The sequence below is a fragment of the Macadamia integrifolia genome, chromosome 1 (genome assembly GCF_013358625.1).
Source record: "Macadamia integrifolia cultivar HAES 741 chromosome 1, SCU_Mint_v3, whole genome shotgun sequence".
Lineage (NCBI taxonomy): Eukaryota > Viridiplantae > Streptophyta > Magnoliopsida > Proteales > Proteaceae > Macadamia > Macadamia integrifolia.
In genome coordinates, this window is record NC_056557.1 from 4,351,026 (window position 1) to 4,364,371 (window position 13,346).

Consider the following 13,346-nt stretch of genomic DNA (forward strand, 5'->3'; position numbering starts at 1 on the left):
TATATATATATATATATATATATATCCATAAATCAAATAGTTCCAACAAAAAAACATTACTAGAAATATGAGATACTGATACATAGCTTCTGTTGGCTATGACATGCAACCAACATACATTTAAAATTAAAAAAGAAAGTTAGAGATTACTAGGTACCCAGGGAAAAAGGCGTTTGGGGGTGGAATTCATTTAAGAAATACCAAACATACATTTTTTTTTTCATCACATTATACCTATATAGAGAATCCAGACGTACAATATATTGTGCAAAACAAGGAGCGAAGACATAAAACATGAGAAATTTCCTCCAGCAAAGCCTATAAGCACTAGTCACAAATAATATCAGCAATCTGCATATGGATCACAATTGTCATTTAGATTTAACCAAAATTCGTACTCCCTAATTTAAAGTTGAGAAAGTGAATTGATGAATGAAGTAAGCAGGAATTGAACTAATGAAACGAAAGAATAAGCTAAAGAGACGTACCGTTGGGAATATCTTTAAGCTGAGTACCACGACCCTGAAACCGCATACGATACCGTTTCAGCATAAAACTAAATTGCGAACCGAAATGCAAAGAGAATTGAAACGAAATCAAGTAAACAGAATGGGAGTACCGCCATACCTTCTCAATTGACAACCCCTTAGTTGCGGAAACCTTTTCAGAGGACAATGCGGAGTAACGTTCAACGGATTTCCTCTCTCGAGCAGGTCTGTCCACGGGTGTCACCGGTTCCTTAGAGATCGAATTCCTCTTTCTTGGCTGCTTCTGAGTTGATTCTTCCCCCAATTTCTTCAACTCCTCACCACCACCTTTCTTCGAGCTGCGCTTTCTACTTGCTTTGACCTTCTCGGTTGGTTTTTCTTCCTCATCCGCCTGCTTCTCTTCGCCCACATCCTCTTGTTCCGCTTCTACTTCTTTCACTTTCTCCTCTTCGGAAACATCCTTCTCGACTGTCTCAGAATTTCCTTTCTCTTCGTCCCCTTCTGCAGCAACTGCTTTCTCTTCGGCCAGCAAGTCTTCGTCGACCGTCTTAGAAACTCCTTTCTCTTCGTCCCCTTCTGCAACAACTGCTTTCTCTTCGTCGGGCACGTCTTCGTCTGGCTTCTTATCTTCTAGGGTTTCAGAAGCCATTGAAATGAAGAAACAAATTACAGTATAAACGAAAACAGAAACCCTAAGTTCAGAGTCGGAAGAACCCTAGTAGAATCGCAGGCGAAATCTGCAACTGATCTGAGTGCTTCATAAGGAATCTCGCCCAGGAAAAGCTGGGCAGTGGAGAGAGCCGTTGGAGTTGAGACTTTTTAAGAGTGAAAAACTGAAGTGAGAGAGAGGGTTCAGGGAACGTTCCGAAGTCCGAACTGAGAGTGTCGGAGCGAGAAAAGGGTGGGCTGATGTAATTGTTTGAAGTGGATGACTGTGAGAGAGGAGAGAGAAATATTTGGGAATGGGATTGGATAAAATTCCAAAATTGGAATTCATTTAATAAAGGTAAAGTAATGAAGAAAGGGCGCGCTCAAAGGGTCTGTTCGAAATTTGAGGTGAAATTTAATAGCGCGCTCCGGTAGGGAGTCTGGGGACTGGGGTTGACCCACTCTTGTCTGGTCTACTCTTCTCTGCTCAGTTCCCTGCTGCTCCTGCTTCCCGTGAAAAGCTTGACCACCGTTAACAAAAACGGTTAAAATATGTTTTAAATGTGTTTCCGTTTTCTGCCGCTTAAAGCACATTTTATCGTATGCTTTAAAAAAAAAAAAAAAATAGGGAAAAAAAGATCAAATTTCAAGTACCTTGTTCTAAACACATTTAAAACATTCTTATTTTTATGACATTTTTAATACTTTATTTTTTAACATAATGTTTACTCAATTGATCATATTTTTCTCTCTCAAACTCCAATCGATTTGAATATTTCACCAACTTGAAATTAATTCAATTATGTATATTTCTATTTTCAACTCAAATTCAATGCACAAACCTCCAAATTGAGTCATAAATTGATGTATTTGCTGAAAAGTATTTATAAAATGATGACTTTCAACTACAGCTGAACATATATCACTTTGAGAGTGTATTGACTATGTTAACAACAATGAACAATATTATAGCCTAGTCACATTGCTCAATAAGACTTTGGACAGGTGGGTGTATGAATTTATAATTGGTATTGTATTTTTTTATTTTTTTGCTAAAGACGGGTATCCAAGCCAGCCTGATTAATCCCTTCAACTTTCACTGAAAGCAATGAATAGCACTAAACACCCCTATGTGAGTGGACCAATATGTGCCTAGTGAGAGTCGGACTTAAAATGACCAAGTTTACGGCTCGTACTAAGTTTACGATGATGAAGACAATGCGCTACTGTTGCTATTGTCACTCCCATAATCATATGATCACCTGGTAACGACTCTCTTATATGGGAATGAGACTTTTGAGATGGATAAAGTCACGGCTGTTCTCATGTCCAATGATACAATGAAGAATGTCAGTAGTACGAAATCTCAAGGAAAAGGTCTTTTCAGAGGTGACAAGGAGCAGGAAAGAGGGAGATCGGATCATAAGGGATCTAGGAAGAGTCAATCGAAATCAAACGGGATAAAGACAAAGGTCTCTTATTACTATTACAATAATGAAGGTCATCTAAAGAGAGAGTGCTTAAAGAGAAAGGCATGCTTGAAGAAGAAATGTGCATATAAGGCATATGAGGAAGCTAGCATGGCTGACAGTTCAGATGGAGATGTACTCTCTATATCATCAAGTAAGAATCAATATTTTGATTCTTGAATTTTAGATTATGGAGTTCATATCACATGTGTCTACATAATGATTGATTTGATACATATCAACTATATGATGGTGGATATATCAAAATGGGGAATGATGTTGTATGTAAGACCATTGGGATAGGCACTATTAAAATCAATATGTTTTTATGGGATAGTGAGAACTTTAGCATATGTGAGACAAGTACCTGAATTAAGGAAAAACTTAGTATCTTTGGGGGCACTTGACACAAATGGCTGCAAGTACATAGCAGAATGTGAAATTCTCAAAGTTATTAAGGGTGTTATGGTTGTCATGAGGGGACAGCTAATAGAAAATCTATATAGACTCATAGGGAGCACTGTTATAGGTAGAGCATCTGTGACTACAGATGCAGGATCTGATACAAATGATTCCTATTTGTGGTATATGCGATTAGGGCATATGTGAGAAAGATGATTGATGGAGTTTCATAAAATAAAACTATTTAAGGGAGAGAAAACTTCTAAACTGAACTTCTGCAAGTATTGTGTATTTGAAAAACAATGCAAGGTTAGTTTCAAAACTGCAAAACATAAGAGTAAATGGATGCTTGATTATATACACAACGATGTATTGGGTCCTTCAACAACAAAATCTAAAGGTGGGGCATAATACTTTGTGACATTTGTTGACGATTATTTAAATAAAGTATGGATTTACTTTATGAATCATAAAAGTGAGGTGTTCACTAAATTTAAGGAATGGAAGGCTAAGGTAGAAAGGAAGACAATAAAGAAAATTAAGTACTTGAGAACAGATAATGGAGGGGAGTACACAGATAAGCCGTTTCTATAATTACGCAAAGCTGAAGGAATTACACGTCACTTCACGATTCTAAAGACATCACAATAAAATGGTATAGCTAAAATGATGAACATAACGCTTCTAGAAAGAGCTCAAAGTATGAGGTTGAATGCATGGTTGAGTAAAAGATTTTGGGCATAAGTAATAAATATGATATATTTCATCATCAATAGGTCTCCATCAAAGGCAATTGATTATAAAATGCTCGAAGAGGCATGGACAGAAAAATCAATAGATTATTCTATTATAAAAATATTTGGTTATCCAGCCTATACGCATGTTGAGAGTGTGAAGTGTTCCAAGTTAGACTCAAAGTCTAAGCAGTGTATCTTTCTTGGTTTTAAGAAATGTGTAAATGGATTCAAGTTGTGGGATCCAAGTTCATAGAAAGTTGTGGTTAGCAGGGACGTTGTGTTTGATGAGTCTCATATGGTGAAGTCAAATTGTAATTCACAATTAGTTGATAAAAATAAATAAGGTTCTACTGTGCAGGTGGAGTTAGGTGAGTCAAAAACAACAAGAGAAAATGAGTCATCCAGTGACTTACCAGGACAACAAGAAGCAGTAGAAGTTTTCTATAATATGGCAAAGGTAAAGTGAAGCGTACTCACAAAGCACCTGTGAGATACGAGTTTGAGGACATGGTTGCCTATGCCCTCACTATAGGTACAAGTGATCCATCTTCCTACCATGATCCTTTGAGTGATACACAGCATGAGAAATGGATGTCAACTATGATAAAGGAAATGGAGTCTCTATATAATAAAAAGACTTGGGAGATTATGAAAAAATCCAAGGGAAGAAAAATCATTGGGTGTAAATGGGTATTTCGTAAGAAATAGGCAACATATGAGAAGGAGCGTGAAAGGTATAAGACTAGACTTGTAGCTAAGGGCTATGCACAGAAGGAGGGGATAGATTACAATGAAATATTATCTTCAGTGGTAAAACACACTTTGATATAGGTATTACTTGCTTTGGTGGCTATATATGATTTGGAGCTTGAACAGCTTGATGTGAATATTGTATTTCTTCATGGTGACTTTGATGTACAGATTTACATGGAGCAGCCTAAAGATTTCAATGTGCAGGGAAATGAATATCATGTTTGTTTGCTTAAGAGGTTGTTTTATGGTTTTAAGCAATCTTCTAGGCAGTGGTACAAGCGTTTTGATTCTCATATAATGAATATTGGCTACATAATAAGTGAGTATGTTAGTTGTGTTTATTATAAATTGTCAAGTGATAATTCCATTATTTTGTTGATGTTTTATGTTGATGGCATGCTCATTGATGTAAAGAATAAACATGATATAGTCTATTTGAAGCCTTTATTGAGTGTTGAATTTGAGATGAAGGATATTGGTACTGCCAAAAAGATCCTTTGCATGGAAATCCTTAGAGATAGGAATGCAGGTAAACTTTGGGTAACTCATAAGAGGTATATTGAAAATGTGCCAGAGCGTTTCAATATGAAAAAGGCTAAGCCGGTTAGTACTCTGTTAGCTAGCTACTTCCAGTTATCTGAAAGGTAATACTCTACAACACATGAGGAGGTGGAGCATATGTCTCAGGTCCCCTATGCTAACGCAGTTGGGAGTCTCATGTATGCTATGGTTTGTAGTAGGCCGGATTTATCTAATGCAGTCAGCATTATTAGCATATACATGAGTAATCTATGGAAGGAGCATTGGAATGCAATTAAGTTGATCTTCAGATATTTGAGCAAAATTAAAGATATAGGTGTTATGTTCAGTGGCAATGAAAGTTTCACAGAAATGGCGGGTTATGTTGATTTTGACTATACTGGTGATTTAGATAAGAAGAGGTCTACTACAGGTATGTATTTACATTGGCTGGTGGACCTATGTCATGGAGGGCGATGCTTCAGTCTATAATTGCATTGTCCACTACAGAGGCAGAGTACATGGCGGTAGTTGAGGCTGCCAAATAAGGAGTCTGGTTGGCTAGATTGGTTCGTGAGTTAGGGTTAGAGTAAGAAGGTATTGTGTTACATTGTAACAGTCAAAGTGCCATACATCTTGCAAAGAATCAGGTGTTTCATGTAAGGACAAAGCATATTGATATGAGATTTCACAAGATTATGGTGCTTGTGTTATAAGGCAGTATTCACTTGAGAAAAATTCATACGGATCTCAATCTTGTAGATATGTTTACCAAGCCAGTTACAACAGAGAAGTTCGAGTCCTGTTTGGACTTGATTAATATTATTCATTTTTTAAGATGAGGGATGCACCAGACAGGTGCGAGTTTGTACATCTGATGAGGTACAGGGATGAAGTCTATTGGTTATCTTTACAAGAGGCTCGACAGAATTCAAGCTAAGGTGGAGATTGTTCGTGTACGATGTATTGTATTCCGTCACAGCTTAATTCAGGGAGTACTGGTGCAGCGCCTTGACAGGAAGGACAACGGTCTCACTTTAATTTTTTTTTATTTGAGGGCAATTGTGTACTTTATGAATTAGAGTTTTTCGTTATATGTTTGTAGCGAGAGTTTATTTCTCTGTAATGCAAGCAATACTGAGAGGTGTGAGGGACGAGAGTTGTAACCTTATTCTCCATTAATAGTGAAGCAAGATCTCATCTCATCGGGGACGTAGGCAATCTTACTAAACTTCATAAATCTGTGTGCATTGCTTGTTTTTGTTTTTTACATTATATTCTGCATCATTTTAGGGTTGCGCTTCTACAAAGGTTTATTGTCTTTGGATTATAAAATCAAACATTGAGTGAACTTGGAAATTTCTCTAAACCCATGTTTTAAGTATTTATCAGACTCAACGAGGTAAGCAAATTTACCTTGTCCATATTGGGAACCATTTCCTAAAGCTTCCTTATCGTGTCATTGATTCGAGTCCTCCAAACCTAATCAAGGAACAAACTATCATATAAAGAAGCATAAATACTTCAACTATCAAAAGAGCTCATAAAGAAATGCAGGGTTGTAGACACTGAATTTTGTCACCCCCCGGCAATGATGACAATATGAAGGATTACATGTTGGATATTTTAGACTTGGAGAATTTTCAAACTTAGAGTAGAAAATGACCAATTTTTTCCCATAAACTTTCAAGAGAAGATGTTTTCAAAAATTAGAATTTGATGTTGTGGATTATTGTTGTTTGTCCCCTCAAGTCGGACATTACATTTTGATGCGAGAACTATGCGAATCGACGCCCGATTCTCTCTTTCATTATATGATATGGGTCCTTATTTTATGTATATTTTTGTAAAGGTTCCCAATCGAGACTACAATCGTGTCTCACATCATTGGATAGTGCTCGGACTGAGCTTTCTAACGACATATTACACGTCGAATTCCGACAAACGGTTTGAAAGATATAACCCCCGAAAGTTGACTCCAAAGTTCGGTATCAGATTCCATTCCGAACAATCAAAGGGTGCCACATGGCGCCCAAACCCCTTTGTCCAAAAGCAAGCCTTTTTTGAAAATTCTTTCTAGTTTTTTAGTCCCACATCAGAAATATGAGAGAATTGTCCCAAGTCCCAAGGCTATAAGAATAGCCCTTCCCCTCTTCCAAAGGGGAGGAGAAAATTGAGAAAAATTTGAGAGAAGGAATATGGCCCCATGAAGGTTTTTGTTAATTCCCTCTCTCTAAATAAATAATTCCTCCAAGTAAAAATTTTTGAATGTGTAATCCTTCCTTGAGCCGGGAGACCTAGCCCGGTTCGGTTCGATTTTGGTCTTGAAGCACAAGGGTTATCTCCCATTGTTTCTTGATTAAAGCCGGTTTAAGGTATTTTTCTTTTCCTAATTGTAGTTTAGAACTAGCTTATCTAATTTAATAGATTAATTTCTAATTTATTAATATTTGATTTGTTTAGATTAATTATGTTTAATTAGTTTCAATTTGGTTTAATGCGGTTTATTATATGTAAATTGATTTATTCCGGTCCGATTAAAGATATTCAGGTTTAATTGATTCTTTTAGTTTAGTTAAGTTTAATTGTTTTTTTTACATGTTTACCTTTATTTGGTTTAGTTCTTTTTAAGTTACTTTTTGTTCTTTTAATCTGGACCCTCGGATCAGAATTTTTCACATAACCTAATCTTCCTTCTTCTTTTCTTCTTCTTCTTCTCTTCTTTTCTTTTTCTTCTCCAGCCGAACTTGTTCCTCCTTCTCTTTTTCTTCTTCTTCTTCTCTTCTTCTCTTTTCCTTCCCTGCTGCTGCAACCCCTAATCGGCAGCAACCGACCCGCAACCGCACCTAACCCTCCTCTCTTCTTCTTCTTCTTCTTTTTATTTCTCTTTTCCTTCCCTACTGCTGTAACTGGCAGCAACCGAACCCCCCTCTTTCTTCTTTTCTTCTTCTTCTTCTCTTTTTTTTCTCCTGCAGCAGCAACCGAACCCCCCTTTTTCTTCTTTTCTTCTTCTTCTTCTCTTCTTTTGTTTTTCTCCTGCAACCGCACCTAACCCTCCTCTCTTCTTCTTCTTCTTCTTCTTCTTCTTTCTCTTTTCCTTCCCTGCTGCTGCAACACCCAACCGGCAGCAACCGGACACTCAACTTCCCCTTCTTCTCTTCTTCTTCTTCTTCTTCTTCTTTTTCTTTCTCTTTTCCTTCCCTATTGCTGTAACTGGCAGCAACCGAACCTGCACCTCCTTCTTCTTTTCTTCTCCTTCTTCTCATCTTCCTTCCTCCAAAGTCTGCTGCAACCGAACCTACACCTCTTCTTCTCAATCCCTAAAAGCGTGCTCCTCAGCTTACTAGGAGAAAATCCTTCCCCCCCTCGATTTTCCTCATCTCAACCTCTGTTTTGGCTTTTTGGTGATTTTCCTATGTTAGTATTTTGATTTATTCCCGTGTGTACCTGGCCATATACTTGGCTTTCTCTACTTCCTCCCAAGCAGCTGCCCGAGTCTCAATGACACTTTTGGCTTGTTGATCCACGGGTACGCTCTTAAATGAAGTAGATGCATCCTTGTCTTCCTCTTCCTTTCCTTCTTCTTCTTCCCTGTAGCAGAAAACCAGGCCCTTTTCTTTTCTCTTTTACTGTGGCCGAAACCCCATCTCCTTCCCTCTATCTCTTTTTTTTTTTTTATTTTATTTTATTTTTGTTTGTTGTGTTCATTTTCTTTTGATTATTCATTTCATTATTTATTTATTTTTTTAATTCAAATTGGAATATGCTCCCAACCCCTATTATTGTGTGACATTTCTCCTATTTCACTTTTACCTTCGCCGTGTTTTAATTAATTCATCGTGTTTCAATTAATACTTTTAGGGGATTCCATATGGAGTCCTAGGGTCACTCTAATCCAGCCCCGTAGGATCAAGGGCTGAAACCGATTGGGTTTTGCTCATTATTTTTTAATCATATGATAACCATAGGGTTTCACTAATTTCTATTAAGTTAGGGTTTTGAATCAACAAATGGATATATGGGACGTAGTTTAGGGCGTGTTTAGTTTAGGACGGGCGTGGCTGGCCCCTCAAACTGGCTCGTAGCATTAGGTGCGTATTGGGGATTTGGGTTTTCCTACTATCTCTTATCTTTTGTACTCCAACATTCACTTACATTAGTGTAGTACTAATTTAGATTAATTCAAGTAACTTAGTTAACTTAATTAGTCATTTCGACTGTTGTTTATTTAATTGTGGTTAATTTATTTAGTTTTTTTTAATCACTGCATTTGATTTCTTCATTCAATTCAATTTATTAAATTTGCGTAATTACCAATCTTTTTCCTTCTAGTAGTTCGTTTATTTTAATCGATCAATTAATTAGTAATTTAATGTAGGATAATTAAATAGATTAATTAGTTAAAAGATTCTCTTCTCATTAGCTTAACTAGGATTTTGAAAATGTTTAACTCATCTTAGGATTAGCTCAAGGTAAACATAATTAGTGCAATTAGGTTTCATGATTAGTTTAATTGTAGGATAATTAACTAGATTAATTAGTTAAAAGATTCTCTTCTCATTAGCTTGACTAGGGTTTTGAAAATGTTTAACTCATCTTAGGTTTAACTCAAGGTAAACATAATTAGTGCAATTAGGTTTCATAATTAGTTTAATTAAACTCTAGGTTTAGTTTAATCCTCCTATACTAGATTAGGTAGATTAGTAAAAATGCATTCATTTAATGTAATTAGCCCATTTAACTTTTCTAATTTAATTAGGCCCCATTTAATTTAAAAATATTTTTACCAATTAGATTAAGTAGGATTGCAATAATTTATTTCACAAATTACTAGGGATTGGGTTTAATCACTTTAATTAATTCAATTTAGGATCTCATAAATTCATTGATCATCCATCTAGGTCAGGCTCAATTAATCGAATTAGTTTAATTTAGGATTTCATAAGTTGCTAAACTAATCCTAGGTCTAGGTTTATTTCATTAGCTTAATCTAAGACTCATAATACATCAATTAAATCATATAGGCTTATTTAATTAGCGTAATCATTTCATTATTTGCATCATAACCTAGCTAGCATAATTTAGACACTTGGTTTAGGGTTTTCACATGTCATGCTTAGATACCTAGTTTAGGGTTTTCAATGACCTAGATTTAGGACTAGTTAGTAGGGTACAAATAAACTTTGGTCAAACAAAAAGAGACCGGCCTTAGGGCCGGGCAGACTGGGTGCCTAACACCTTCCCAGTCTGTCACTTGACACTTGTCCAGAATCTTGGTGCAAACCAGCCTTATCCATCAGAGTCATTAGTCTCTCTCCCTTGATTGGGGGAGACATTTATGGATCCTATACCCTTTCTAGGTGGCGACTCCCTTTTACACATAATATGTATCCCCCCCTTTGGCATTTGATGACCGGGGGATACTATCTCATCTCATTAGGGTTGAGCCCTAGCGTATGTACACGCGCTATGCGCCACATGACGATCCCACGGGGTGCGGAGGTCCATGGTACCTACAAGGGTTAATCAACCTAATCTTACCCTCTTTGCGATGCTACAAGGATGGGTTGCACAGCCACGCGTTGCTCTAACTCTGCAAGGAATAGAATCCACAAAAAGCTTCTCCGTCTCTATATCTAAGATCCCAGACATCCCACTTTGAAAGTTGCCACTCCATTCTCGTTTCTACAATCCACGACAAAACCCGTCAAAATCAAGCAATATAAGCCACAGATTCATCAAAATCCAACTCATATTGTTACCACTTGAGAAAAATTAGCTGACACCTATTCAGAATTTCTTTCCCTGGTGTGCTTATTAGTTGGAATATCAGGCAACAGAGGAAACTCCTGACTACCCATAAAGCTTGACATGAATTCATCGTAGCCAACACCTGAAGGTGAATTCAACTGAGAAAGAAATTATGCCGGTATACTGTTTTGTCTGAAGGAATTGTGACCATACTCAACCATGGCAGTCTGGAAGAAGTTGGGGTCAGCCTTGGCAAAACTGTAATTTTCAGAGTTTCTGAAATTGGCTGTCGTTGAACTATTTACAGGAGCTTGAGAGAGACATTGGATTTGTGAAATAAGCTCTTCATCTTGGAACAGAGAGTCGAACGAAGTCGTTGAAGCTGATTGGAACCGGGAGAGCCTTGTGGTGGGCATGTCTGTCTCAATGACAGAGAAAGAGGAGAATAGGGTGGATTTTAGTTGTTCCTTCACTTAAGGGTAAACTTGGCAATGCATACTTAAGGGGTATTATGGAGATTACCAAAAATATATAATATAGCTTAACAACGATTTATAACTGTTGGAGTCGTTAGATAAAATATTTTTCTTGTAGGGGAGGTGAGAAATATTTTCAGAAAGGTGGGGAGTCAAGTTGATATTTCGCCATAGTTCAGGGGAGGGGAGTGATGTTTACCTTTTTTTTTTTTTTTTGATATATTTGATAGAGATGCCATCAAGAATAAGTCTCTAGAAAAATATATGATTGTTGGATCATCCAACCATTAATTTCAAAATGATTACCTTTAGATTGGATTACTGTTTGCATTATTCTTTGGACATATTTTTCATATAGTTGTCACATTATGTGTTTTTCGAAATGTTGATTTGAAGACAAATGTGAGTGCACCTACTGTTTGTATAATCGTCACTGATAATTGATTAAAAAAAAAAGATTCTCATTTATATAATTCATTTGGTCCTCTAACTTGAGAGGTCATTGTCATTGAGTTACACATCATGGGGTTTGGTGCACTAAGTGTTGATGTCTATATATGACTATATGTCGTAATGGGTTAATGTTGTTTGATCATAAATGAAAAATTTGATCGACATAGAATCCACTGCCCTTATAAAGAATATTGAAGAGATATAATGTTTGTTTGTGATTGGACATATTTTTAGATTCGGTAACGCATTTGTTATATGTTTACAAATTATTTTCAAATTAATACTATTCTATTAAAAAAAAATTACAAAATCACACTAGCACAAAACTCAGCATTGGCATATTAGATGGACTAATGTTTGGCAATAACTAAATTATATGCTTAATTTAATTATGTGATATTGTTTTAGTTGATAAATTGATACGTAATTAATTTGATTCAATTATCAATTTTTGTTTCTTTTGATAAATAACGATACAAAACTTATTTATCGATATTCTCATAATATTATTTGTGGATCAACTAAAAGTATCTACCAAAAAAAAAAAAAAGAAGAGAAAATAATCAATTAATTAAAAGTATTAGGTATTTGGATTGGGTAAGATACATAATGAGATTCCACCTCTTCATATTTTATAGCAAACAAGAATACTTGTTAATAACAATGACGCTTGTCATTGAAGGGAATTACCACATATTGACTTTGTATGGATTTAGAATCATGCATGAGTTAAAAATTCTAATTACACTCAAACATAGTAGCCAACTATTAGCGAGCAACATAATATGAAAGAGAACAAAAAAAAAAAAAAAAAAAAAAAAAAAAAAAAAAAAAAAAAAAAAAAAAAAAAAAAAAAGGAAAGGGAGTAGCAACGATTTTGACTCCTCCCTCCACTTCTTCCTCTTTTTTTTTTGCTAACGATGGATTTTCAGGCCTTTGGCTTGACTAGTCCCGCAGGCCCATAATGACCCCATTTCTATATCTCTATCTCATTCACACTTATCCACTATGGTGAAAATTGAGGTTGATTGAAACTTTAGGTGAGAGTATCAATGTGTATCCCTAGATTTTCTTACATTGCTTGAGCGTGAAAGAGTTGAGATTACACAGAGGAGCTACGGTTATGATTCAAAAGGTAAACCCTATCATCCCGTTAAAGTATGATTATAAAATTTGCGTATGAGAGAAGGTTGATCTAATCCTCTAAAGGTTCAGGTGTTTCCTAATAATCGATGGGTTAAATTCCCTCTCCCCATCCCCATCCCCATCCCCACCCCACCCCCTATCCAAAAAAAAAAAAAAAAGGAGGTGTACATCTCATTACAAGAGATGGTGATTTATTGAATTTGAGATATGAGTGTTAAGGCATGACCGATTCATACCCCCACATCTCCAACACTTAGCACGGTCATATTGGATTCAACTTTTTTCTTTTTTTTTTTGTGCAAGTCCCACGTTAGGATGAGGCAAGGGACCCATAAATGGCCAACAAAAGAACCAATAAGCCATACTTATTGCTAATCTAGAGATTGATCGTCAAGTCTCATGGTTTTAGTTTTCCTTTACCCTTGAAGAGAGATGAATTCCCTTACCACAGAGAATTAGGTCATTGTAAACTCTCACCGACGTTGTACATGAATGAAATCACTC

General features: G+C 36.3%; 1 protein-coding gene across 2 annotated transcripts; it reads right to left on the reverse strand.

Moving 5' to 3' along the window:
• Positions 1–208: 208 nt before the first annotated feature.
• LOC122075900 (uncharacterized protein T15H9.5-like) lies at positions 209–1,474 on the reverse strand. 2 transcript variants are annotated; one of them, XM_042641122.1, is made up of 3 exons: positions 628–1,474; positions 489–522; positions 209–318 (listed from the first exon to the last, which is right to left on the reverse strand). In XM_042641122.1, exons 1-3 carry the CDS (start codon positions 1,135–1,137, stop codon positions 224–226), a joined length of 639 nt encoding a protein of 212 aa, XP_042497056.1. In that variant the 5' UTR covers positions 1,138–1,474; the 3' UTR covers positions 209–223. The 2 variants fall into 2 exon arrangements, with proteins under 2 accessions (XP_042497056.1, XP_042497063.1); XM_042641129.1 differs by lacking the exon at positions 209–318 and adding an exon at positions 329–351 and having other exon boundaries at positions 628–1,471.
• Between the last annotated feature and the right edge of the window lie 11,872 nt (positions 1,475–13,346).

What these genes read in the sequence shown, in the direction of transcription:
- LOC122075900 (XM_042641122.1), bottom strand. Translation starts at nt 1,137, where the DNA reads ATGGCTTCTGAAACCCTAGAAGATAAGAAGCCAGACGAAGACGTGCCC. An exon ending in AGGGGTTGTCAATTGAGAAG is followed by an intron (nt 523 to 627) that starts GTATGGCGGTAC and finishes ATGCGGTTTCAG; the next exon opens with GGTCGTGGTACTCAGCTTAA. An exon ending in GCTTAAAGATATTCCCAACG is followed by an intron (nt 319 to 488) that starts GTACGTCTCTTT and finishes TAGTGCTTATAG; the next exon opens with GCTTTGCTGGAGGAAATTTC.